This window comes from Ammospiza nelsoni, chromosome 3 (genome assembly GCF_027579445.1).
Source record: "Ammospiza nelsoni isolate bAmmNel1 chromosome 3, bAmmNel1.pri, whole genome shotgun sequence".
Lineage (NCBI taxonomy): Eukaryota > Metazoa > Chordata > Aves > Passeriformes > Passerellidae > Ammospiza > Ammospiza nelsoni.
The window spans coordinates 44,670,361-44,697,462 of NC_080635.1; the positions used below are offsets into that span (position 1 = coordinate 44,670,361).

A 27,102-nucleotide genomic window follows, 5' to 3' on the forward strand; every position below is an offset into this window, starting at 1 on the left:
ATCTTGTCCTAAATGGATGACAGGCAAAATCCAGGAGCATACAGAGGTGAAAAATGAGAATAAAACCTCCTTTCAAGGACAATACAATCTGGGCTATTTTTTGTTATCATTTTCTGCCTATTTTTTTCACTTCCATTATTTTCCACTATAGACCTAATTGATATTTATTAGGAATTAAAAAAACAAATTACACTTAAATTGTTCAAATCAAAAAATTTCAAAACTTATTTTAGAATTTTTGTAAGTTTTTTTGTTAACCTGTACCCTTCTTCAGAAGCTTCTGATTCAGTGAATGGGCATTTTATTTCACTGCAAATGGAATAAAAATAAACATGTACAACTTTTCAACCAACATTTGTAGAACAATATTGTAGAGGAGATGTTACCCTCAAAAATCCAAACCACACAACTTCCTGCAGCTCTTCACTGGAGTTATTGCTGCCTCATCCTTCATGAGTACATTCTCTTGGCATTTCAGCTACTGTGGCTCCATTTCTGTGCTATCTGGTCCTTTAAAAACACAGTCACTTTCAGTATTTTTTAATTTGCATGTTTACTTTCAAGCAACAAAGTGCTTGTGTGGGGAGTGGAAATTTTCATGTTTCCCTTGGACAGCAGGAAATTGATTTCAAGCCGTTCTCAGTTATTGTATGCCACTTGAGAGACCTTAATGTTCCAGCAGCAGAGATGAAAGCCATTCAATTTCTGTTACATACTGCTCTGGTTTTGCTGCTTATACTAAGGTGTTACACAAATTTAACGCAACTAGCAACATCAATGTTTCTTAAGGATCAGCCTATTGGGAGAAAGGTCAAAACAAGTAAAGCTGCTTAGAAACCTCAATCTCAGAAGCAATGGACATCATATTTTCTGACACCCCTCCCTTTTGGCTCCAAACTCATTAGCTGTACTCGTTCACCTCATGTGACTGAAATTCTCTATCTTTCAGAGGCTGCTGTCAAAGATTGCTGTGCTCTGAAAGGTGCTGTTCAATCAGGCTCTGGGGTGAGGGTAGATGCCATCACAGGGTCTTGAGATCTCCTCACTCTCTTCCATGGTCCCCTCCTTGCTCTGCTGCTGTGTGCAAGATTGAGATGACTTGCTGAAGAACAGAAAGTAAGAGAGTGCAAGGCAGAGAGTGCTCTGGTTGTGTGTTAAATGGACATCAGCAGTGCAACTAAAAAGGCAAACAAACTTCAAACAGAAAAGAGTCACCTGTTATTGAGAGAAGGTAGTCTAAAAATGACCACAAATACAAGTATTTAGGAAAGATTATTTCCTTTCTATGTCCCGTTTACTTAATGCATCTAGGGGCAAGTTGTGCATTGTGTCAGCTTCTCTGTTATGTCAGCAAACTCTCAGCTTTCTTCTTTGTATAACTTTCTTTCTTTTCACAGACTAGCTGCCAAGTTAGTGGTGTGTCTTTTGGTATCTCCTGTGTCCTGTCTCCCCAGTATCCTGTCATGGTGCTGAGCAATTACTGCTTAGGCTGTGAAGTTGATTAGTTTATGCCCTTGGCCCAAGGCTGGCAGTGCCAGCAGCAAGAGCTGACAGGGCTTTGCCCAGCTGGGGCCAAATCTCCACACTAAGTCTGTCTGACAATTCACAGGCATAAAGGTGAAAATTAAATATGTGTGTTTCAGTAACAGCTGTCTCAGGGTGTTTGCACAGCCAATTTTGTCACTTAGATATTTTCTCCTCTTTGTTTTGCCTCTTGTCTTGTTCCTTCTCCCAAGGCACAGCAGCACTGCTCCCTTTCCTATCAGCACCATACTCCTACATCAGCAGAGCACAGAAGCCAAGACAGCAACTACTAGAAAAGCATTTTATTCTTGCATACTTTTTTGGTCTGCCTATGCCAACCACTACAAAAATCTAATTTGCAGAAGGCCAGCTGGCCAGTTTCTCCTAAAAGTTTCATTCTGACCCTTCCAAAAAGTACTAAGTGGTTCAGGTCACAGCTGAAGAGGACAAGCTGGATTTAAATCACATCAGGCCATGCTTAAGATATCCAGAAGCAATTGCTGCACAGTTTCAGAGTGTGCAGGCCTTTCACACCCAGAACATCACTGACGTCAATGGAAATTTTGGATGGTGATGGAGAGCAGTGATGCTCTTGACTCCGGCAGTCAAAGCCTTGAGAGTCGAATGTTTGGGTTTTCTCTGCCTCAGTTTGTATTTGCTGTCCCTCAGCACACACTGAATGCAGCACAAATGCTTGGCTGCATTTACCTCAGCACAGCCCTGGGAAATAACAGCGGGCCTGTACCCTCACACCCCATGCCAAGGGAGGACAGGCTGCCTGTGGGATTTGTCCAAGCTCTCGCTGAAAATTTGTGATAAACCATCACTATGGACCTCAAATCCAGCCTCCTAGTGCCCTTTCCAAGTGCTTTCCATGGAAAGCTTTCCATGCTTTTAATCTTTGCAGTAAATAAAGTACTGAAGCATTGCATAAAGGGCCTCTCCATACTGCTGGGACCTGCAGGCAATTGTCTGATCCACTTGGGTTACATTAAAAATAAGGTGGGTTTGTGGTTCAGGCTTCCTTCCAAAAACCAGTTTGATTAACTAACGTTTTAAAGGCCAACATTAGCAAACCCATTCATACTGGGCCATGCAGGACACAGTTTAGTTGTGACTTTGGTGCCAGTGCATCTCCCAAGTCACCCAAAACACAGCCCCTGCTCTTTAGTGCAACACCCACCTGCAGTGGGCAAGGAAACAAAGGCTCTGAGGCAGATCTGACATCTGGGATGCCTTCCCCAGAGCTGGGGTGTGCTCCCCCAGCTGGGCCCAGGAGGCTGAGGAGGCTGGGGATGCTGAGGAGCTATGGTGCTGTGCTGCTCCCTGTCCAGGAGAAGCTGCACCTGCAGGGGTGAGAGTTCTTCCCTTCAGGCATGCAGAGCCCCAGGGGTTTTTCTAGTTGCTTTTCTAGTTGCAGCTGCAAAGGATAAAAGTGAGGAGCAAGGGCCTTTAGGGGAATGGTCTCTCTGGAGACCCAGCAACCCCAGGGCACTTCCATGTGACTGGTGCAGCGGGAGATCCTCAGGAAGGTCTGAATTCATCAGCACTAAGTTGCTGCCAGCAGTCAGCATCCTGGTTTGGAGGATGGCAGCAGCCACGAGGTGCATGGTACAAGCAGGAGCATTCCTGCTGGGCCTAGGCATTAAGGACATCTGCTCACCAGCCAATCTCCTGGGATGAAAATACCTGCAACACCTGGCTGTGCCAGCATGCTCCTTGGACTGGGCACTCCCTGTCCTTGTTGCTCCTTGATGAAGCCAGGAGGAGGAAGAAGTGCACAGTTTAACTAGCAATCAATGGTCATCTTCAAATTTTATGGCCAGCCGTAGTCACTGCACAAATTGGATTTAAAGAATCAATGTGACATTTGCTTTGGGCAAGAAAGCTGTTTTAAGGGAATTACAGAGCCCTGATATGAACTCCCTATTTCATTCTTGGGCTTTTTTGAACTCTTGAGTAAATGCTGTCTGATGATGCGGCGCTGCTCATTTTCTCGGCTTGCTCTGCAGCTCCCTAAGGATTGTCATTGCTTCCATACAGATCATTAACTGCTCCTCACACCCTGCCCTGCCTGCCTGTGCCTGTGCCTGGCTCTCCGTGGTGCTGCTGGAGCTGGCAGCCCAGCCTGTTCTCCATTTGGGTTGTCTGGTTCTGGGTCCTGACATACTCTTCATCACAGCCCACTGTGCAAATGGGTCAGTTCCCTCCAGCTCATCCTCCAGCCCTGGCTCAGAAGCAGAAGCTGTCCCTCTGCTTGCACTGTGGGCATGCCAGTAACCCCCAGGAGCCTTTGAGGCTTTCATTCCCCTCCTGGCCTCTGCTCTGCTGGGCTCTAACAAAGATTTGAGGCCAACCGTGGGTGCTTCACCAGATCGAGTCAAGGGCTGCATTTCTCATGGGCTCAGAACATAAAGGTGCTTCACAAAGCAATCTTTGAGTGTAACTAAAAAGCTCATTTCTGTGTTCAAGTGTGATGCCTGCCTGGTCTGTGGATGTTTGGAGCTTGCACATAGCAACAGTCTTACATTTTATTTGTATAATGCTGGTTGTCTAGACGAGCATAAAGTACTTCAGCTCTGGGTACCCCTGGGGTCTAAAGGCAGAAAATGTTGGATAATTCATGATAATTTCAGCTGCCTGACTGCTGAAGGAATCTTGTCACACTAAAAGCTTCTTCTTGCCAGGAATGCTTGCTGCATTTTCTGAAATGTGGTTTGGTCTTGTTCTTTTAAAGCTTTTTTATTTAAATGTTAGTTTAAACAGTCTTTCATTAAGGTTTCTGAGTCTGTTCTAAGACTTGTCGTGAAAATGTGTATTCAGGTGGTTTGTAAGATTTGTATTATTTGCTTCTTTTGGAGCCATTCTGGTCTATTATGTAAATCCATAGCTAAGCATTTCCTGGGACCATTTATTGTGCAAATGTTTAGTATGGCACGTGTGCAGTGCTGAGCAAAACCAATGGCTTCTGTCTCTCTAGTTCAGAGAAGGTCAGTCTCTGGATTTTTTATTTCATTTATTTTTTTCTTTCATTTAAGAGAAAACAATTTTCTCATTCCATTGCCTATCAGAATGTATTTTCTGCAAATGAGTTGGAAACTCCCAGAACAGATAAAAGTTTAAAGGCAGAACACCAGCCCCAAACCAAGTGTAGAAACAAGTAATCAAGTCAGTCTCAGGCATAGACATTTAAAAGGGGCAGCTGGATGCTTGATTGACTTCTGTGGTAATTTCTTGCATTTAATAATGTGCTTACAGAAAAATGTACATGTGATGATGGGCATTAAAAAGCCATTAGAGTATTTCAGATAAGCCACCCTTTGTATCCATCTCCAGAATCCAGGGCTGTCACTGGCGCTGATGTTCCCTCCGGGGCTGCAGTGCTGCCATTCCCATTAGGAAGGGTATAAGGAGGCTGAAGGGCCAGGGTTTGCAGCCCTAGTTCAGTGTGCAGCCCCAGCACAGACAGACTGGATAGGTACAGACAGACTGGATAGGTACAGACACCTCTGAGGAGCCATAGGTCCTTGGCCATGGGCTGCAGCATTCCTCAGTGGGCACTGCAGGCAGCACGGCAGGCAGGGCACAGCAGCACACCCAGGACAGCTCTCAGACCTGTGCCACAAGAGAAACTTGTGCCCTCCCAGCACCTGGAGGCAGTTTTCCTGAGGAAAAACACAGGTACCCAGGTTTTGTTGTAGGAGCCTCAGAGCAGCAATAAAAGGGCAATAAAAGCCATGGCAGGAGTCCTGGGCATCTCTGTGCAAAGTGCTGAGGCCAGCAGGTTTATTCACAGCATTTATGATCTGGGACACACCACAGGAGCCTCCGTGCAACTGTTCTGCTGGCATGTGAACCTGTGGTGACTCAGGAAAAAGGTGCTCAGGGACTGTCTTGATAAGAAACAGGAGCTGGCACTAAAATAAACATGCAGGAAAAGCAAATCCCCATCTCTCTGAAGGTGCAATCAACAGGCAGCCCTCATCCTGCCACTTCAAATCACCCAGAGACTTTGCTTGCACATCTGTAAAATGGGCTTCATGAGCTCAACCTTTTCTTGCACTGCTTTGAAGTCCACCCATCTGAGAGGCTTATTTTGTCATGGCTACTCTTTGGGTCAGTGCTGGCTCAAAGGGGAAAGAAGCAAAACTGGAGACATGATCCTTTTTTCTGAAAAACACATCTTTGCTTTCCTGGAGAGCATTCTTGAAGAATATATTGAGTTAGCTTGCATTTTATCTGTACAGCAGTCATACTTGCCTCCACTTGTGAGCTTAATGCATGAGAGATGCTGTGATCCTAACAGGATGAATTACAAAAAACCATCCTTGTGAGGTTTTTTCAGTGGGAGAAATTAAACTTGAGTCTAGTTTCCTTCTCTCCTATTACTGTCAACACATCTTGTCTGTCTGCTTTTCTTTTGCTCCTACAACTGGCTTGCAAGTCCTCCCAGAAGACATGGCATGACATTTTAGTCCATGTCTTTTTTTTTTTTTGTACATTGAACAGAAAATGTAAGACTGTTGCACATCTGCAGATTATTTATCCATGCAGGCCTCATTGGTGCTGGGATTAGCAAAACACGTTTTGCCTGCCAATCTCTAATCAAGAAGAAGGATTCACTGGCACAGTGGTGGCTTTGCTGTGCTCCAGGGAGGTGATGCTCACTCTGCTGAAAATCAGAAGCAATTTAGCCAAATTCAATTTGCAGGTACAGACCTTGCAAGGTCAAAGAAAGAAGCACAGTCTACAAAGAAATAATATTACCCTCTAAGAACAACAGCAGATCCAAATCTGTTTGGGAGGAAGAGGCTGCAGCGTGAGCACTGAGACAATGAAAAAAATTCTAGCAAAAGTTAACAGTCTGGAAAGGAGAAATAACTGGCTTGTGCAAAGTACTCCCTGAGGATGTGTATTACTCCCAGAAATTTTCTACTTTAGTGCAGATTTTCCAAAGATGTAATGGCAGTTTCAGTGGCTTTTTAGCATAGGCTTGTCCTGCAGGGACTATCAAGAGACCAAACCCCTGGCCTGGTGCAGCACACTCTGTGTACTTTTTCTCATTCTTGTCTACCTTTTCTCTTCATAGGTGGGATTTTCTTTTTTCAGAATAGGGGGAAAAGCATTCATTCCAGTGTTGGCAAGATTTTATAAATCCATTTGCACGAGGTTCAGAGAAGTGGGGAAGCATCACGACTGCCTAGCAATGGTTAAAAGACAAAAGAGGCAGTGGAAGGTGAATAGTGTTAAATATATAATTGTTAACTCAGTGGGGAAAAAGTGGAGCTTTACTGTCATATTTCATTTGCAAGTTTTATTTGAATGCAGCACCTGTTTTCCATATAATTAACTCTTACTTAGCACAGAATTTTGGCACTGATGACTTCTGATTTACTTTACTGGGGATGCTTGATTCCAGTGACGGAGTTATTCTGCAAGTATTGTGCTGGAGACTTGCCTAATGGAGTAGAGCTAATTTGCCATTTGCTGGGTTAATGAAGATACACACTAAAAAGAGTGTGAAGAACAAGACCTAGTACATGAAAGCTAAAGAAACCAGCAAACAATTTAGAGTTAAGACACAAACAAAAGATTGCTGTGCCTCAGGCTTTTCTGTAGCATCTTTTATGCTACAGAATTCCAATATCCTGGATACAGAATATCCAATATCCAGAATATCCAATTCCTGTAGTACCGTAGCAGCCTTGAGGTTGTCTGAACATGGATGTGGCACTTGTAGGTGGAAGCAAACTTTTCTGTATTGCTGCTGTGGCAATTAAACCAGCACAATTCCCTTCCAGTCTCCTTCCTCTGACATTCCATTCCAGTCTAACACAGACCATAACAAAGGCTGTTGCCTTTGCTAATGCCTTCCATTTATATTTTAAACCAATTGCTGTGAATACAATGGAGTGCCAGTTCATGATGGCAGAATTGAGTAAAATAATGCAGGAAGATGGTTTATCTCAAAAAAATGCAGCATTAGACCCTGCAATGTCACAGCTCCCTGCTGTGTGCTGCCACCTTACCTGCACACATCTCCACACTTGCAGGAATTTACCCCTCACATAGAGGATTACAGAGAATACAGGGGAGATGATCTCAGCAGAGGAGCTCTGCAGGGCAGCTTCTCTGCCAAAGAGAAGCCATGCTCAGCATGAACTGGGGATCCACAGGGTCAGGGCACACCTGAGCTTTGCATCTGCTTTCCCCTGTAGCCCTTCTGGCTGTTGTCCACACCCAAAGTCCCACTGTTTCATGAGCAGAGCAGGGTGTTCCCAGCAAGCAAAACTGTATCATTGAGAGAGTACCAAAGCAGCCTCTGGTTTCAGGAGGAAGGTGAGAGCAGCAGGTGCAGGATTTCTGGTGATGTGACCAGGAATAGGTTTGGTCAGTCTAAGATGACAATTTCTCTTTTAACCCAGTGTGGGGGTTGACATGGTGGATGTGTCTGTGTCTGTGCTGGTCCAGAGATTATTGGACAGCAGGAACAGCTGTGTTCAAATGCTCTGTCCAAATATTTAAGCTGAAGGTTGCTTTTTCTGGAGTCATCCCTGACTGTTTTGAGCTTACAGTGTAGATTCTACCACAGTCCTGCCTCACTTCCCGTAACTATTTATCTACCATTACTCACTGAAAACTCTCTTCATCAAACTCTTCATGGTATGGCTTCACAAGCTGTGCTACAGCACCAAGGAAAAATCAGTAAGCAGTGGCAAACCTGGGGAGACAATTACTTGTGAGAGGTTTATTGTATGGCACATGGTCATTCTGGTGCACAAAACGTGCCACATTCTCCCAGATGCTCCTCTTGCTTTGCTGAAGGTGCCAGGTCCAAGGCAGCATCTAACCCATCTGCTGGAGTGCCCCTATTTAGAACAACAGGGTGCATGGCTGGCAGCACCCTCCACGTCCCTAGGAGTCCTCTGTGCTGGGTAAGGAAATCTGCCATGAGGAGGTCTCCTTTGAAAGCTGGAGCCAGCCTTTGAGATGTAATTCATGCTTGGTGAAGCCAGCCAGAACAGCTAAAAGGAGCTGTACATTGGTATTGTATAGGGCAAAGAGAGATTCCCAAAGTGGGCACTGCAGCTCAGGGTGATGATCCATGTCAGGGCAAGGCTGTCCTTTGGGGCACTATGCTGGATGCTTCAGGGATCCAGGCTGTGATTCCATAGGAATCCAGTGGTATTTACTAGACAAGAATCAGGCCCACAAAACAGTAAAAGCACATCTTTCTGCTATATATGAAATAGTGATAGCCAATTCTATATGTGGGGAACAGATTGTTGGCAGGAGGAACTTTTTTCCCCCAGGATGAATCCCAACATAAATTCCATTTTTGTCCTTTCATTTGAGTACGGCCTTCCTGTTCCTCTCATACTACTCTTGTTTCATGTCATTTAATTGTACCTCTGCCTGTGGTTTTTTGTTTTGAGAGCATGAGGCTGGCTGCCTATGACACCTGGCTGTGAAACCCTCCATGGTGTCTTAGGAAGCAGGTTAAATGAAGTTTGGGACTGGCTTTTTCAGTGTGCCTCTGCTTCCCTTTGCACTCCCTGTGTCCCCTGTGGCAGGTGCCTGGTACAGCCAGCGCTGTGCAGGACTGGAGGCCAGACCTGCAGTGGGTGTAGTGTTTGTGGAAGGGAAGAATGGATACTGCTGAGCGCAGGCAGCATCTGTCAGGGTCATGAGCATCCCTGAGCAGCCCAGCACAGCTCCAGCAGGTGGGAGGTCAGGCTGTGGTTTGCAGTGCAGATGGGCAGGTCTTCTGCTGATTCAGAGAGGCAGTTAACAGGTTTGGCAGGGAATAGGCTGCTGCCAGCACGCAGTCTTGCAGAGGACAAGGGACACTGAGGGACACAATGCAGAACCAGCAGCTCCAATGAAAGAGTCCATGTACAGCAGCCAAAGTACAGGGGCATCACATCCAGAGATGGGCAAGTTCTGCATAGCTATGATTTGATACAAAGGCCTGGCAGGCAACAAAACCCAATAAACACAAAAAATGTGTTTCCTCTGCCTTCCAGTCTTGCTGTAGCAGATGTGGACTTGTGGATGCAGAGATCTGAAGAGGCTCAAAGAATGGATGGGGTTTTTTAGGTATTCATTTGGTACAGCCCTGTCTTCTGGGAAAGTAGATCAAAATAATGCTTTCATCAGTGTCCAAATAATGATCTTTACATGCCCAGTCTCAGGAAACAAACAGCTTGAAATTCATGACAGCAGTGAAAAACTATTTGTCCATCATTGTCAGCAGGAAATTTAATTCTGGCCAGGTTTTGTCAGAACACCCCAATAAAGAACTTCAGGGCCCGGGGGAGGTTGCAAGTTTGAAAGGAGCAATGGCAGTGCAGGCCAGGGCACTGTGCTGGCTGCCCCACACACATCTCGCAGGCTGCTGGCACAGCCCCAACCCCCAGGCTGATTCATCCCTTCTGTGTGTTCCCAAATTTCCATGCATGGGTTCCCCCCAGCCCTGCAGCCCCATGCCAGCCCTGCCAGCAGGGCCCAGCTGCACCCCATCACCTCCTGTGTCCTGTGCTACATTTGGGACACAGACAGACTGCTGGTGCTTCTGCTCTTTGGGCCCGGGCTGAACCTGCCCAGGCTGCCTCCTGCTCAGGGATTCACAGCATCCCCAGCCTGGAGTGCACACATGAGCCCCTGACTCCCCACTGCTGCTCCAGCTGCTCCAGCGTGTCCCCAGCTGCTGCCATGCCATGTTCTCACCTCCCACAGAACCACATAGAATAATGAGGATGGAAGAGACCTCTAAGATTGAGTCCAACCTATGCCCTAACACATCAACTAGACTATAGCATCAAGTGCCATGTCCAGTCTTTTTTTAAACACCCAGAGATGGTGATTCTACCACCTCCCTGGGAAGAGCATTCCAGTACTTTATTACTCTTACAGTGAAAAATTTCTTCCTTATATCCAACCTGTACCTTCCCTGACACAGCTTGAGACTGTGTCCTCAGGCAGCTGCCTGCCACCCCCTCCTGCTCCTGCCCTGATGCTGCTGGAGATTTGAGCCAGGTCCCTCCCCCTGGGTGGAAAAACCCTGGACCAGGCTCCTGCAAGGCTTCTTCCAAGCCCCACACAGCAGATCAGCTTCCCATGGTTTGAGCAGGAGCAGGGAGCTAGGGGCTTTGCTGCCAAGCCTGGGCCCTCAGCATCCAGGTGCCCACAGGGGTGAAGGGAGGAGGATGGCCCCACACTGCTTCAAGATGTTCACACAAGAGAAGGGACTGATGTGAAGAGTGAGATTTCACCTCCTGTCATCACCTCTCCCTTTGCTCTTTCTTTGCAGCCCCCTCCCTTGTTTGCAGCCCCTGCCTGTTTGTACCCTGTGCAGGTGCTGGCTGTTGCAGCAGAAGCTGAAACTTGTTTTTTTCCCTCTCTTTAAGGTGTGTGCCTCTCTTTCCCCAAAGGAAAAGAAGAGGAGCAAAAAAAGCCATATATTTGCTGCAGACTGTGACTGGCTTATGTAATAACACTGCCTTTCTCTCCTTGTTTTAGGGAGTGCTGCCGATTTTTTGGAGACAATGGCTTGACTTTGAAGGTGTTTTTTACCAAGGCAGCACCCTTTGGTGTTCTTTGGACACTCACAAACTACCTTTACTTACATGCAATAAAGAAAATAAACACTACGGATGTCTCCGTGTTGTTCTGCTGCAACAAAGCTTTTGTGTTCTTGCTTTCATGGATCGTTCTGAGGGACAGGTTCATGGGAGTGAGGGTAAGTGACTCCTTATCTCTGTCTCCCCTCTTCCCCCTCACCCTGTGTCTTTCCTTTACCCCTTGCCTCCTGCCAGCTGGTTCAAGCAGCACCCATGCAGACAGCTGTGTGGGCACAGAAGTCCCTGTGGAGCAGGGCTGCATCATTCCCTGCATCCTTCCCTGCAGCCTTCCCAGGTGCCTGTGAGCTCCTGGAGCCCCTGGCTCCCCCAGCCCAGTGCCTTTGGGCACATTCCTTCAGGAAAGAGGTGACTTGCTCCAGTGTGTGTCACAAAGGATATGTGCTGTCTCCATGCTGCTGTGGATGTGTGTCAGCCCCTGCCAGTGCCCTCCAAGTGACCATTCCCAGGCTGCCACCAGACCTGGGTGTTTCTAACTGTGCGTTCTCGCAAGCCCTGCCTGCACACAATGCCCTTCTGGTCCCATCCTGGGAATTTACCAGGGCCCTCACCTTCACACGTGTGACAGCAGGCTTGCAGGGTGGGACAGTTGTCTTCTGCATCCCCTGTGTCAGGTGCAGCAGCTGCAGGCAGCAGAGGAGAGCTGGGCTGCCCTCGCCCACCCGTGGCCCAGACGTGTCTGCACGTGTCACTGATGGAAGGTTGGTGTCCACAGCGAGTTGCATCTGGCCAGCAGCACAAGGCTGCTCTTCTGGTGGCACCCCAAATGTTTGCTTACACCTTTAGTTCTGCACCCCATGTGAATGCCTCTGCAGCAGCAGCAGCAGAGCCATGTGCAGAAGGTTCATCAGAAACCCCCCAGGTCCCTGCTGACCCTTTTGCCATTCCAGCAGCCCTCAGCACATCACATCCTTGGGCAGCAAAGTGGGTGGATGAGTAACCCACCACCCCAGGGCCGAGGAGCTCCTGCCAGGGCCAGGAACAACTGCAAGGAAAAGGCACCAGTGGGTCCCTCTTTCCTTGCTTCACCAATTGATCTTAATTAATAATCAAGATCAACAGCAATAACTGTAATTATTCCTGTCTCCTGCCCACTACTTGAGGAGCTCCCTGCTCACCCACCTTGGCTGGTGGTGCTAAGAAGAGGTTGTTGCATGGAATAGCTGAGAGTTAACTTTTCAGGAAGTATTCCTCTCTGGCAGGAGAATTTGGCAGAAGACCTTGGCCAGCCTTTCAGTGGTGGCAGCCAAGAGGCTGCTCAGGGGATGATTGCAAAATGTACCTGCCAAAAGCTCAGCATGGCCAGCTGGTGTCTGCCCACCCCTCTGCCCAAGTAGCCCTACCCTCAAAACAAATTAACTGTGATTTTTGAGTGCAGAAGTAAGACTATCCTGAAATGATCCTGGAGCTGGGGAAGTCTCATTGCTACCAAAGCTGGATGTGCTGGCCATTTTGATAAATGAAAATAAAAAAAGGTATTTTTGTGTCTTCATCTCTCTTGTGGCACTCTCAGCTGTAGCACTGGTGGGACACCAGGAGAGGTGGTGTGTGGAGGAGTGACCACTGCAGTCTGCCCCTGCAGCCTGTTCCTCAGTCTGGATGTGCCACCTCCCACCGTGGATGTGGCTGTGGTGTGGAGGGAAAGAAGCCAACCTGTGTGTGCAGGGATACCCACATGGGCACATACATGCTGGAGCACAGGTGCTTCTTGGGCTCTCCTGACTTGATGGCCATGATGGAAAAGCCAGGATGGTCAGGGACTTTGCAGTCCCTTGGGAAGGTTGTCTTGTGCCATGGCAGGGGACATGCACTGGGGGATGAATCCTGTTCTGTTTGCCTCCCTTCTCAAAGGGGCAGAAGGAGGGGAAGGAGCAGAGAAGCAGACCCAAGTGCTGGTCCTGGCCATGTCCAGCTGTCTTTTGTTCGCTATCTGCACTACTTTGGGAAAGCAGCAGTGAAGCAGAGCAGCAGAAGAGGGGCCAGAGCAGTGGTGGCTGTGTGATACCCCTGCCATGTGTTCCAGCCCCTCCCCGTGGAACCTGGCATTGGTGAGATTGTGGCAGGAGGGCTTCCTGAGAGGGAACCCAGCTGTCTCCTGAATGCAAGAAAGAACAAGCTATCTCCTTCCCAGGTGGCAGGCCAGCAAGGGACCTGGGTGCAGGGAGAAGGGGTTTGCAGACAGACTGGGCTATTTGCTCTGAAGCACTTGTGGCACCCTGACCTGTGGCAATGTGAGAGTGAGGAGGCACTTGTCCTTGGAGATTGGAAGGGCACATGGCAGCAGAGAGTTCTACCACCCAGCTTTGTGTGGCACAGTGGGAGTGCCAGGGCATTCCTCTCTGCATGGAATCTTCGGAGAGAATAATTTTCTTCCCTCTTTCCTCTCTTTTCTGTACAGCCCATGTGAAAAGCAACAGGCAGAAAAAGTGTCAGTGCTGGGGGACAGCCTCAGGATGACCCCAGTACACTGCCCTCTTCCTGGGACTGGCAACCAGCAGGAAAGACAGCTGCTAGGGCTTCCCTGGGAGTGACCTGGGGCTGCAGCCACCACACAGCCCCACATGGTGACTCGGGGCCACACTGTGTCAGTCAGAGCTGCTGACCCTCCTAAAGCACCCTTTGAGAGGGTATCAGACAAGGCTGCGAGGGGGAGAGTGCCCTCCCACACTCCAGCTCCATCCCACACCAGTGCAGCAGGCCAAGCTCTGACTGCACATTTGGGTGCAGTCAGAGCTTTGGGTCCCTGTTCATGCCCACTGACAGAGACAGGGTGAGAAAGGCAGCTGCTCAGTGGGGTTAAAGCAAGTACAATTATCCTACTTGGCCTTCAGAAGGGCAACTACTTGCTCTCTAAGCACATACATCACAATTTAGCTGGAATTTAAAGTAAGAACAATTACAAGTTCCCATCCTTGCCATTCAGGTACTTTTAAGTGCCTTCATCTCCCCTAATGAAGTTGAGATTTCCCCCCCCCATTGTGCCCAGGGAATGATTGGCTGGGCTGGGAGCTGCCAAAGACCCAGAGATAATGAAGCTGTGAGTGCCTGCAGCACTGCCTCTGCAAACCCTGCAGTGCTGAGACATCTGTGGCACTGTGCTGTGAGCCGCCTGTCACCACCACTAACAATGTGCTGGATAGAAAGGCTGACAGGCTTTCAGAGAAGGTGTCTGTGGCACCCCTGGCAGGTCAACAGGACACTGCAAAGGGAGGCCAAGACTCATCTGACACTTGAGACACGCTTGATGGAAGAGGCAAGGACCTCTGCCCCAGCAGAACTGTTTGCAGACTGCATTTATTTGCTTTGATCTTTGACTTTGGTGTTTCCCTCCATGGTACAATGAATAAAACAGCTCAGGATCCAAGAGAGCCATCACCTGCAAGTGCCTCCTGTGTACATAACATACAGACAAGCACATCTGCCTGTGGCACTTGGAAATACATCTCCTAGCAAATCTCAAACACAGGCTCTTGGAAGGTGCTCTGAAGCTGATCAGCTCCTGATGTTAAAAGCAAAGCTGGAGACTTTTCATTCTGCAGTTCATGCATGCACCCCCAGGTTTCCAGTGCAGAGGCATCACAGCTGCCTTAGGGGGATGAGCCAGGCTTCCTCCTCCCTCACACCTGGAGCTGCCAGCTGGGTGCCACAGCTGGAATGTGGTTGTGGTTCTCCTCAGCCCTCCAGTGAAGGCTGGACAAGCCCCACACAGCTCACAGGAGGACAGCCACACCTGCAGCAGATGCTACAGGAAATGCTGCATCTTCCACTCTTTGTCAACTCATGTGTAGCACAGGTGATGTTGAAGGAAGGCACAGAGTTGCCATCTTTCAGCTAAGCCTGAGCCATGCACCTTGCGGCTCTCCCAAGAGCCACAGCAAAGGGAGTCAGAGCAAAGGTGCCTCTGCCCCAGAAGCCTGCCTGCACCAGCTGCCTGTAGTAGAAAAATCTGTCTAAATAGGAAAAGCCTGTCATGATATTTCCTCATGAGACTTTCCAGCCTCCAACAATTTGAGGCCCAAGGACTTCCTGAGATGGAAGCAGTGTTTCTATAGCTCATAGTCATTGATGGAATTTTTTTCTTCCATGAGTTTATCCTTGTAAACTTTTCACATCCACAGGGTGCAATGGCAAAGCTTTCCTTCACCTAATTATGTGTTGGGTGAAGGCAAATCTCTTTTTCCTTGTTCTGTACCTGCCTCATGCTAGTCTCATGCAATGCCCTTTTTTCTTGTGCTTCTGAATTTGAATTTGACAAGCACCAGCACACTGGTGAGAGAACTGCCCCACACTGCTGCAGAGCCATGCAGGGTGGGGTTCTCTCTTTGCCTTAAAAAGAAGCCTGTCCTGGACCATAGAGCTCAGTTACACCACCACAAAACTTCACTTTACAAATTATGCCCCACAGCTGCATAGAGAGACCAGATGCCAAGAGGGCTGCAAGCCAAGATGCTGTATCTGAACCTCTCCAAATCTGCAGTGTGGATACCCAGCCTTTGCAGTTTGTACTGGGCTCCACCCTGATCAAGCCATAAATCAGTATTCTGCCTTATGCCATCCTGCCATTATACAGCAACCCCTGTGGAGGAATTTATATGGTTTTGTTTGCAAAAATGGGCCGTTTTTATTAGGGGAAATTGAAGGTGTTGATGTCAGTGTGAGGAAAGGATCTGATTATCTGGTGTATGGGTGTCCCCTGGCACCAGCCCCAGCTCAGCCCAGGGAAGAGGCTGCTGGTGCTGCTGGGGTTGGGACCTGCAGCTGGCAAAGAGGTACCTCACCACACCCTGCTGATCAGGCAGCAGCAGAGCTTCGCACACAGACCTTCCCCTGCAGCCCTGGTATATCTCTGATGGGAAGCAGGAAAGATGAGAGGAGGCTCATGGTTGTGTAGGCAGCTGCAGCCTGTGGATGGGGCTTAAAATCCCAGTCTGGTCCTGCCAGAGGGGACAGCTGGCTGGCACTTACCCATCTGTGGATCAAAATAAACTAATACCTCAGTCGTCTTGGAGGCATCACCTTGAGTGTGCAGCCAAAAGGCCTGTGCTGTAAGCAGGGCATCCCCCACAGCCCTGCAGGGGCAGGAAGCCTGGGCATACAGAAAGCCCTATTCACCCCAGAATTAACACCCTGAGAGGCTGAAGGACAATCCCAGAGAAGCCAGAGCTTTCTTGCACACCCTGGTAAATCGGGGCAGCGCATCCCCTGCCTTTGTGAATGTTCCTTCTGTTTGGGAGACACCCCTCAGGCATTGCAGTGTGCATAGCTGGCTGGAAAAAACCTCCTCCTACTCCTGAAATTACTCGTCTAGACTGGAAAGCAGTTGTATGAATTTTATTCCCCTATTTATTTCTATAAGTTTATTTCTGAAGTTTTTGCTCCAAAACTTCAACAGGACTCGAAGCCTTTTCTGCAAGCTGCAGGGAATTATTACTTGTGTATTATTGTCATGCACAGGCTGCAGGCACCCACTGATGGGGAAGCTCAGTCGGAGGCACTGAGCCCTGCAGTCTGGCCTGTCACACATGCCTGGAGCAGCCACTCCTTTGCAGCTCTTCCTGCAGCTTCCCTGCAGCCAGGCAATCCACAAGAGCAGGCAGCATCTGGTATTGGCCCAGGCTTGCTACTATTTTCTACATAAGCAGATGATGCAGATTTACTGTGCATGTAAATCTGCATTGCCTGTTTCTCCATCGTGGGGGTTGTCTAGTAACACTTTCTTGCTTTCTTTCTTTGTCTCCAACCAGATTGTGGCTGCTATATTTGCTATTGCAGGGATAGTTATGATGACGTACGCCGATGGGTTTCACAGCCACTCCGTTATTGGGATAGCCCTGGTGGTGGGCTCTGCCTCAATGTCTGCTCTCTACAAGGTAAGCACACCTGGATCCCTCCCCCCAGAGAGATGCCTGCCACCCTCATCACTCACTTTGGCTTGCAAACCTCTGTGCAGTTCAGTGCCATGTGCCCTGCTTTAAGAGCTCTGCCGTAAACACGCTGCTCTGCAGCACTGCATTCAGGTGTTCCCTTGCTTTGATGTCTGCTCTCTCTTAGGATAAAAACTCCTATTTCCTTGGAATCATCTTCTCCAGTGCTCCTCCAGCAGGGGGAGGATTTACAGACATCCCACCTTCATAAAAAATGAAGCTGCTTTTCCATAGATCCTGGATTCAAGCACTCATTCTGGAAGCACCCTGCAGAGATTTAGTTTCTCTGAGTCATTTGGTTACCTCCCCTTGCCAGTCCTCCTTCAGGAACATATGTAGCCTGTGTTGGGCTGAAAGCATTGCTTATCATGGAAGCAATTGCATCCTTAACATGCAGAGCACGTGCCTGTGAATCAAGACCTCAACCTGAGCAGCTGGGTAAGCTGCACTATGTGTAAGATGCAGCCTTCTCTGCTGAGCGGAGCCATTTCAGTCAGCCTGGGACACTTCTGGGCACTTGCCTGTGTGCTGCTCGTAGTGCTCAGAGCCACAGCCCACAGTGAGGAATAAGCATTTGTAAGTGTGGTTTGCCCACCCTGGCTTGGATGTGTAGATCAGGAGGAGGTGTAGACATCTGGTCTCATGAGTTGCACTGTACCAGTCATCCAACAGGAACTGGCCAGGAGAGCCCTGCAGCCCTAACACCAGCAGTCCAGGGAAACTGACCAAACTGAGAAGCATCTGCCTGTGCCCCTCAGCACCGTGCTGTGATACTTTTTGCTGACTTTGTCAGATCAGACCATGTCTTACATTAGGAAAGTCAGGAAGTTTCATACAGCTCATTCCTCTAATAGAGCATTTCCTTGCAGGACCAGAGACATGGCCCACCAGACCAGAGGAAATAAAGGCTAGAGCCTTTGTGTTCCCTTTCCCATGACCCTGCCACTCTTTCTGGGAGTGGGAGTCTCAGGGCTGCTCCACCAGAGCCCGTGCACAGGAGGGTGGTGGTGGCAGTGCCAGCAGGGTGTTACCCTGCCGTGTGCTCTGCATGCCAGGACAGATGAAGCTCTGCAGCTTGTTGTGCAGCACATGCTGCTGCCACTGCTGCTGCCACTGCTGCTGCCACTGCTGCTGCCACTGCTGCTGCTGCCACCCTGCTCTTGCTTTCCAGAGTCTGGCTCAGTTCCCATGAGCTGTGTGTGCCGAAGGGACAGGCAGATCTGCAGGCAGACAGGTCTCACACGTGCAGCGGAGCCCATCTGGGGTAGGAAGATAGGTCGAGGTGACCCTGCTGGGCGTAACACAACAGCTGTCCCCAGGTGGCAATGAGGAGTAAGTGGCTTTTGGGACATTTTGCTCCATATTGCAGAGCAGCATCACAGCTGCACTGGCCAGTGATGGGATGGGGGGAATGGCAGAGCCCTGCTGGCACTGCAGCCCTGCCTGCTCTGTGTAGGCAAAGGAGAGAACTGACACTGGTGGGGGGACTGCCAGTGCTGCACAAACCACTCAGTCACAGTCCATTGGCTGTCCTGGTCTGCAGCCAGCAGCAGAGGAAAACTGTTCCCAAACCATGGTATCCAACAGAATCTCTGCAGCTCTGTGGTGAAAACCAGTGCAGACTCCAGACAGGACCTGTCCACAGGCAGTCCCCAGCCACACATGGGCTGCTCACAGCCCTCATTTCTTCTGGTTTGTTTTTTTTTCTTTTCCCACTAACAAACCAAAGCTTTTAAATCCCTCCCTGCAGTCCCATTGCCCAGGTTGCATCTGCACTCTGGGCCATGGGGCTGCTGCTCTATCTGCCTCCTGGAGATGAGTTCCCAGGGAGAAGGTGGAAGGACAGCCAGTCAGCATGGACTGTGCTTGTCCAAAGCCTGGACCAGTGATGTCTCATGCAGGGAGATTCTTCATCTAGACTGCTTCATCTCCTCCCCCTGCCCTGCTCCACAGTCTTCTTAATGTCAAGTTTTCTGGAGGTGAAATAGTGAAGGGTCTAAGCTAGGGCTGAAGGGTCTAAGTTAGGGTTAGTGACCTTGCCTTTCAGGACAGGCACAGACAAAGGTGCTGAATGCCCTTTCTGCATGGACTCAGTTGGCAGCTGCCCTTGCCTGTGTTCCAGGGGTGCCAGGAGGGGAAAGGCTGGGCCACACAAGCTGCTCACCACAGTTCCCTGAGAAGCCATCCCGAGTTTCTGGCAAGCATCCCTGCACAGGTGCCAGAACAGAACCAGCCCTCCAGGGATGGTGGTGCAAGAAAATTAAACCCATGTCTTTTCCTCTTTTAGGTTTTATTCAAACTTCTTTTGGGCAGTGCTAAATTTGGAGAAGCTGCCTTATTCCTGTCTGTGTTAGCTGTCTTCAATGTCCTCTTTGTTACCTGTATTCCTGTCATCCTTTATTTTACCAAAGTGGAGTACTGGAGCTCTTTTGACATCATTCCTTGGGGGAACCTCTGCGGATTTTCAATTCTCTTATTGAGTGAGTAGATGGGGGAGCTCTCACACTGCTGGGGGTGGAGGAGGGTGCCAGAAACTGGCCACTGGTGGAAACTGCAAGCCTCTCCTGTACTGGAGCTGTTTTCCCTTCTCAACTTAATTATTAACTTGAGATATTATGAGAGGGTCTATTCCTAAGGCCAAAGCAGACCTCGCTTCTGCTGTTATTACCACACCAAAACACAGTGGGTCTCTTAGAAGGGACTGTGGAACTAAACTGTGAAGCTTGTCCCAACATGAACTCTGTGTGACAGAGACAGGTAACACTTGCCTGGGCTGTGATGGAAGCAGGGGTATTATCTGGGGCTCATCAGCATCCCCACAGCAAGGAGCTTAGGCCAGGCTTGACAAGGCCAGACTCCAATGCCTCTGCTGCCTGCAGTAGTAGCTAATTGCTACTCGTAAAGAGGAGGAAACTTGTGAAATTATAGTGTTGCACAGTGACGGAAATTTTGATAAGTGGCAATCCTCTCTTCTGCTGCCACTGCTGTGTCACCAAAGGAGCCCAGAGGGGAGGGATGCCAATCTAAGTTTTAAAGGTAATCAGAAACATGATGTTATCCATTGTTAAATTAGGTGTGTTGACTCGCTGCCACAGTTGGTCCCTACACTGGATGATGGAATCCCCTCTCCTAAAATATTAATTCCCACTGGAAATAGCTCTTCTCTACCTCTGTCTTGAGTCCCAGCTCCTTTTACCCTGAACAATCACAACTTCAGAAGTACCTCCAGGTTACTTATCAGTGGACTCAGAGGAAGCTGTCTGTAAGAAAGTGGTGCAGAATTTGGCAAGCAATCCCTGGCATGTGCAATACATGGGTACTACTGGAAGACAGCTCCTAACAAGCTCAGTATTGGCAAGGCTCTCCTGAGTCTGCTAAAGCTGATCACCTTAAAACAAGGGTGAATTTGATCCAAAGCAATTATTAATCTGTCATGAAACACCCCACAAACTGTGTATGGTATTACAATGGAGTGATATTATAATCATTCCATAGTAATGATAGTATAATTTCATTGTATGAAATTATATTTAGCAAGTTCCTGCCTGGAAGAGGGTTAGATTTACAGCATCTTCCACCTGCAACTGGAGGCAGCTTTTGCACAAAAAAGCACCCAGACAGAAGCTCCTGTTCAGCTGGAATCTCCCAGATGAGGAGTGTTAAGTCTTTCAGCAGGGCCAAGGGGATCACTGGATAGTATGAAGAGTGGGAATTACTGCACATGATGCTGAGAGACAGGCTGTACCCAAAACCCACCCTGATCCTGCCACTGGGCTCCAGAGGGATACAGAGCTCCCCAGAAACAGCAATGTCGCAGGCAGGTGGCCATGCAGCAGACAGAGCTTTGTCCTCTTCAGGAAAAACAACAGATGCTGATGTACCCTTTATTTGAACAACAAATAGAGTAATAAAGCATAAGTGTTTCAAGTGACACTCCTTCTACCTAATTTCACTGTACTAAAAGACATTTTTCTTTCCTTCACCAGCATTCAATATTCTACTAAATTTTGGGATTGCTATTACCTACCCCACCTTGATTTCTCTTGGAATTGTACTGAGTGTCCCAGTGAATGCAGGTACGATTTTCTGTCTTTTGCATCTTAATTAATACATTAAATCTGTGGCCTTTCAAATACACAGCAGGGATGAAAGAAAATAGATTTATTAAACATGTTTTGCACCTTCCCTCAAAGACTTACAGAGATGACTGATTAAAAATTTATTCTTTATGCGTTAAATATGTGTTGTTATATTACATGAATATTCATAATCCCTAAAATTGGTTTTTAAATTACTGTCCGAAGAAGCCTGCATACTGAAAAACAAAGTAAGTTTGAAGACATTCATCTCTGGGCTGGAATAAAAACCCCTGGATAAAGCAGAAATCAGTTCTTAATGATGTCTTCAAGACAGGCTTAACACTAAATTCAAACAAATATAATTGCTTACATTTTAGAGCAGATATGTAATAGTGACTCTGCTTGCCTTGGTAAATAACACTGTGGGTGTTTATCAAGAACACTGGACAGTTCAATTTTGGACATGGCATGGTATATTTTTCTGACAGTTTTTCTGAAATTTAGTGAAAGCCAAGAGACTGCAGAGTCTGAGAGGGCTGGGCAGGGGAGTGCAGGCACAATCCCAACCTAAAGCAGCTCTTAAAACCCAGCACGCTCAGCTGGCGCCAGGGTGCAGGTGGCAGCTCCCAGCTTCACACTGACTAAGTGCACACAGAGCTGGGCACTGCTCTGGCCCATTTGGCTACCAAAGGTGTGATCCCTCCAGAGTGTGTGGATGGCTTAGCTTGGGCAGGGTCTCTTCACAGGGCACTCAGGGTGACAAGAAAAATTTGCAACCAGGAGCTGCTGTGCAGGGAAGGGGAATGCTCCTTTCTCTGTGTCCCTGCACCTCAGCAGGAGCTCCTGCAATGTGGGTGGACGTACCCTGCTGTGTGCTGAACCAGCAGGAAAGAGTGCCCTTGCCATCACTGCCTCCATGGCCATGTTCTCCTGCCACAGCCAGCCCTCAGAGCTGGGGAGGTGAGGGGGAGGGCAGGGGATGCTGTCCTAAAGCCTTTTCCCATGTAATGACACCCGTTCAATGTCCCACACAGTTGTTGATCACTACACCAGTGAAATTGTCTTCAATAGTGTCCGGGTCATCGCCATCATCATTATTGGCCTGGGCTTCCTCCTGCTGCTCTTGCCAGAGGAATGGGATGTCTGGGTAATAAAGCTCCTCACACGTCTCAAAGTCCGGAAGAAGGAAGAAATTCCTGAAGGGAATGGAGACATTGCTTCAGGACTGCCTAATAAAAGCCGGAGAACTCGCCCTTCCATGTCATCCTTTGCTCATTAAATGCTCTTTTTACCAAAACTTTGTGGTTAACATTATATATGATGATGCAAAGGTCTTTTCTTGGGAAGAAGCACACCTGTCCAACACGGTGTACATACCTGTACAGTTTTGATATGATCACCATCTAAAGCATCAAGTCTTGGCATGTCCAGTTTGCTTGTACTTTTTTCACATCTGACCTTTCACTTAAGTAGTACACTGAAAAAAACTGCAAACCAAGAACCTCTCTTCTCTTTTTAAATGAATGTAATATATAGTCAAAATATATTTGCATAGGCTATTTTAAAGAACGACTTTCATGAAAAGCAGGGCAGACATTTTGAACATTAGGTACTGAATGATGCATTGCACACTGTGATTTAAAAGAAACAAATGCTATGCTACATCACATGTTTATTTTTGACCAGAGCTGTACTTTGAAAGTTTTCAAGGAGCAAAAAAAAGGGAAACTTTTTGGGGGACGGGAAGAGGGGGGGAAGAGCGGAAGGAAGATTTAGAAATCACTCTATGTAGGTGAGCGCATGTTGCGCTGCAAACAGGGAAAATTCAAGCGCAAAAAATGCTTGCACTAAAGCATAGAGAGAAAGCAGTCTAGAGCCCAAATCTCCTTATTCTGCAAATGACTGTAGTCCACGTTTAAAATCATGCAAGAGAAATCCAGTGCCTTCTACAGAACTCTTGTCTTTATCCACGCAGAACCAGGTCCTGCTGCGAGGCACTTGCAAGGGCAGGGCTCAGGTTGGTGGCCCCGGCGGACCCCAAGCTCCCACCGCCACCGAGACGTGCCTGCCGCGCACGCCGTGGCTCCTGTGGGAGCGTGGGGCCCAGGGCACTGCAAGGGCGGGCGCAGGAGACCTGGTTCTCTTCTCACCTCACAGGTTTGACCCCTGTGCGGAGCTGCGCTTGATCAATGCCAATGTGGGGAAGGGAAATCTCGGTCACGTGTGGGACGATCCGACGGAAAATGATCCAAGGGGCTGGCAAGAGCGTGGTTGCTGATGTACAGTCTGAGAGCATGGACTAAGGGGGTGAATCGCCAGTTGCTTTTACTCCATAATTGTGAGTGTTAAGAGTTAAAAATGTAAGATATTTACATCAAATGTAACACTTTTTATGAAACTTGTAAGCACCAGGATGTTTACTTACGCGATTTTGGTTCGCCATTAAATTTCTATCTGTGATAGATCACATGCTATGTAAAAAGGGGGGGAAAGGTTATAGTTTACTATTTTTGAAGTTTACATTGTTGCATACAAAATTAAAAGTGTTCTTTTGAACTGCTGCCATAGCCTAAGGTCCCTGCTGCCACTGAGGTCCTCTTTGTCTCAGGCAGGGGTGGCATCCACTTCAAAACATTTTAGCAAATCAACTTCAGATTCCATTATCTGTTTGGCAAAGCTAAATAATAAAAGATTTTAAACTCAGCCTCAGTCAATGCTATTCTTTTCCTTCTCTTGACTGAACCTTTGTTGCAGTTCTCCTGTGGGTGGTATTTGGCCAAAGTGATCAGAAGGGAGAGACAAACATCAAAGCAACAGAGGCTGCATCTCATGGCACTGCTAGCATGTCTGCCCAAGACAGCAAAGTCTGCTCTATAGTACCTGGACAAAGCCATCCAGAGGGATGCTGTTAGGCATCAGTCAGGAAACAGACATCCAGCAGAAGCAGACCAAAGGAAAAATTGATCTTTGAATGTATCAGTGAGCAGCCATATGTCCATAGGCTAACAGGTACTTGGGGCAGCATGTGGGACATGAATTTGTACATTAACAGGCCGCAGTCCATGCTTATCCCCACCATTTTGCTTGATGACCAGACATTAAAGATTTGCTAGCAGAGATTACACCCCCAAATTTTTATATATATTTCTTTGGGAAGAGGAGGGTAAAGGCACAAGACAGGAGCACAGGTACAACTTCAATAACTGCATTGAAGGGCACACATCTCTATGTGTGACTTGACCTCACAACTCCCAGATTTAAGTTTATTCCATCTTCAGACAAATCATTTTGTCATCCTTGAGGATGTCATCCTCCTCAAACCTCCTCTCTGAGCAAGGCCAGAGAAGAATATATCAAGGGTCCTTCCATTTTTCATAGTTCCAGAAAGTGGCATCTGCCGTGATCCCCACTTCATTTTGTTGTGTTTGATGCAGTCTAAGTATTCAAAAGGCTCCAAATGCCCAAACTGCAACTAATGTGTGTTTTTAAACAAAAGGGAAGCAGGTTTTTTTAGTATTCAGTATGGATTGTGGGGGAATTTATGCACCAGAACGGATAGCAGCATTAGTAAAACTGATTTACCAAATATAACTAAGTCATTGGTTCATTGGCTCATCTTTCCTGAGAACAGGCTAAACACCTGCAAGGGCTGGAGCTTCAAACAGCACTTCATAAACCATCTCTCTTCTGAGTGTGAACTAGGCAAACTGGACTTCCCCGTGTGAAGCAATTCTGAGCTAGCCATGTTAGCCAGATGAAAGGAGCTACATTTCTTCAGGCAACACCTTGCCCCAAGCATAAACACCTGACTTGACAGTAAGCCACTGGGTAGAAAAACAGTGAAGTTCCAGACAGTGAAGTCCAGGATGTCATTAGGAGAACAAGAATGCAGCATGACCATATGGTCTGTGTGCACATCCCTAAGTGCCAAAGCATCGCAGGTCTGAAGCTGAGGAATGAAGAAAACTGGAGTTGTTGTCTTTCACCAGAAGGACAAGCCAGAGCAAGCCCCTCTGAAAAGGCATTAGATGTAACTGGGCCACCCTTCAGGTGAAGGCAAGATTGAATTCCTGATCTCAGACTGTGAAAGGATGCCCTGGACAAATTCAGTGCCTTGGAGAGGAGGGCTGAGCTGTGGCAGACTCTCCTGCCTGCCCTCAGAGGCCAAAGCACTGTGTGCAATCCCTGCAGCAGCCGGTGAGTCAGACCCCACACTGCCCTGCAGGGCTGTACCTGCAGCACAGAGCCACACAGGCCTGGAATCAGCACTTTCAGCCCACCATTGCCACCTTGAACCTCCTCCTTAGGCAGAACTGCAGGTCCCTCCAGCATGAGGCTTCTTCAGGTGTCTCGGAAGCTGGTCTCCTGCATCATCATTGTGCATCTCCTGCCCTGACAGAGCACTGCCAGCCACAATGTGCACACTTGCTCAAGGGCTGACCTGGACTGGCAACTGCCTGGCCCAGCTTAGCCCTCAAAGTGTCCAGTAACAATCTAGTGGGCTTGTTATAACAGCACATTGAGAGAACAAATCTCAGAAAAGCAAATAGAATCATCAGACCTCTCTGCAGCTGCTGGCTTTCAGTGCTGCAGAATACAGCAGTGAGAAGGCACAGCAGTCCCCCTCCTGCCTTGTGTGCCTTTGTTCTTGTCCTGTTGTCTCCTGATGCTATCTTTATAATAATTTTTTTATTGGAACTCTCCACAGAGAATGCACGAGCCTTTTATCAGCACATGGGTCAGAGATGGGCTTATTTTAAAAAGCTTTTCCTGATCTTCTCTCTAGAATGGCTGTGTTCATATCAGTAGTCTTCAGAAAACAGCCACGAAGGGCAGATCCAACCACAGTAATCAAGAGATGCACAAAAAACACTGAAACCAGAATGTAGCTTAACTGTTTTGGGAGCTGAGGCTAGACGAGCAGGACCTGTAGCTCACCAAGTTCTGGGGCTTAACTGATGTTTCCTGTAAGCTCAGGAACAAATCTCCCATCGGAAGTGTGAGCTTGGGAAAAAATCTCTCACCCCCAGCTCTCCAGAGCAGTCTAAAACAAAACAGTGCAATACTGAGCTGCTCAGAGTTACTAAAGATAATGTATCTTCAACTTACATAGAGGGCAACATGACCAGGCTGACCGTTCCTGGTCAAAAACCTGCCTGTTATGGTGTCTGCAGGCGCAAAAACAAACAGAGAAATGAAGGTTTCCCTGTGCAGTGAGTGAACATGAAAGCCTAGATGGATTTGCATATGTCTGGATCACATTCCAAATAAACTCACAAGTGGGCACAAGTGAAACACATGGAAACACCCTCCCCTTCACTGAAAAGGATGTGGACTCTCCAGCCTTTCAGAAGCCCTAGGAACAGCACCAGCCACCTTGCCCTGGCTGTGTGGACTCAGGCAGCAGCCTGGGACTGGGCATTTCTTCAAGGAAGGGGCAAAGAAAAGCAGCCAGGAACAATGCAGCTCATGTGAAGCAGAAGCACAGGAGAGCTGATGATAGAATCAGAAATAAATTCCTCTGGTGAAACTCCTTCCAGGCCCACCTTCCCATTGCAATGACTCCAGTTTGAAGACCTGGAGTCTGCACATGCTGTAAAGCCATAAATACTGCTGTTCAGCTCCAGGTCTCCTGCTTGTACTGCAGGAAGGATGGAGCCTTCAAGGCCTCCAAACCTGAGCTATTCTTGGTGAAGGCCAAGGCTGAGAGGCTTCTTTCACAGTCCAGCCCTCATGCAAGCCCTCTGCAGAAACCGCCTGCACAAATGGATTTTGATGGATGAATTTAATTACCTCATAATTATTAAAAGAAAAGCAATCAGATTCCCTTCTTTAGCTGGCATGTTCTAGGGCATTTCCACAATAATCTGAACCTTATGCAGAAGTCCTGAACATTAATAAGGAAGAAAGAAAAAAAAATGAGCATAAAAATCT

General features: G+C 47.9%; 1 protein-coding gene across 1 annotated transcript in view; it reads left to right on the forward strand.

Annotated features, from left to right (window-relative positions):
- The window catches only part of SLC35F3 (solute carrier family 35 member F3), a 60,359-nt gene extending 36,648 nt beyond the window's left edge, over positions 1–23,711 (forward strand). The window contains exons 3-7 of the mRNA XM_059468556.1: positions 11,047–11,266; positions 16,910–17,035; positions 19,377–19,569; positions 21,076–21,165; positions 22,203–23,711. Of these exons, the coding sequence (XP_059324539.1) occupies positions 11,047–11,266; positions 16,910–17,035; positions 19,377–19,569; positions 21,076–21,165; positions 22,203–22,447 (874 nt within the window). The 3' untranslated portion in view covers positions 22,448–23,711. The remainder of the gene's footprint in view (positions 1–11,046; positions 11,267–16,909; positions 17,036–19,376; positions 19,570–21,075; positions 21,166–22,202) is intronic.
- Positions 23,712–27,102: the final 3,391 nt, after the last annotated feature.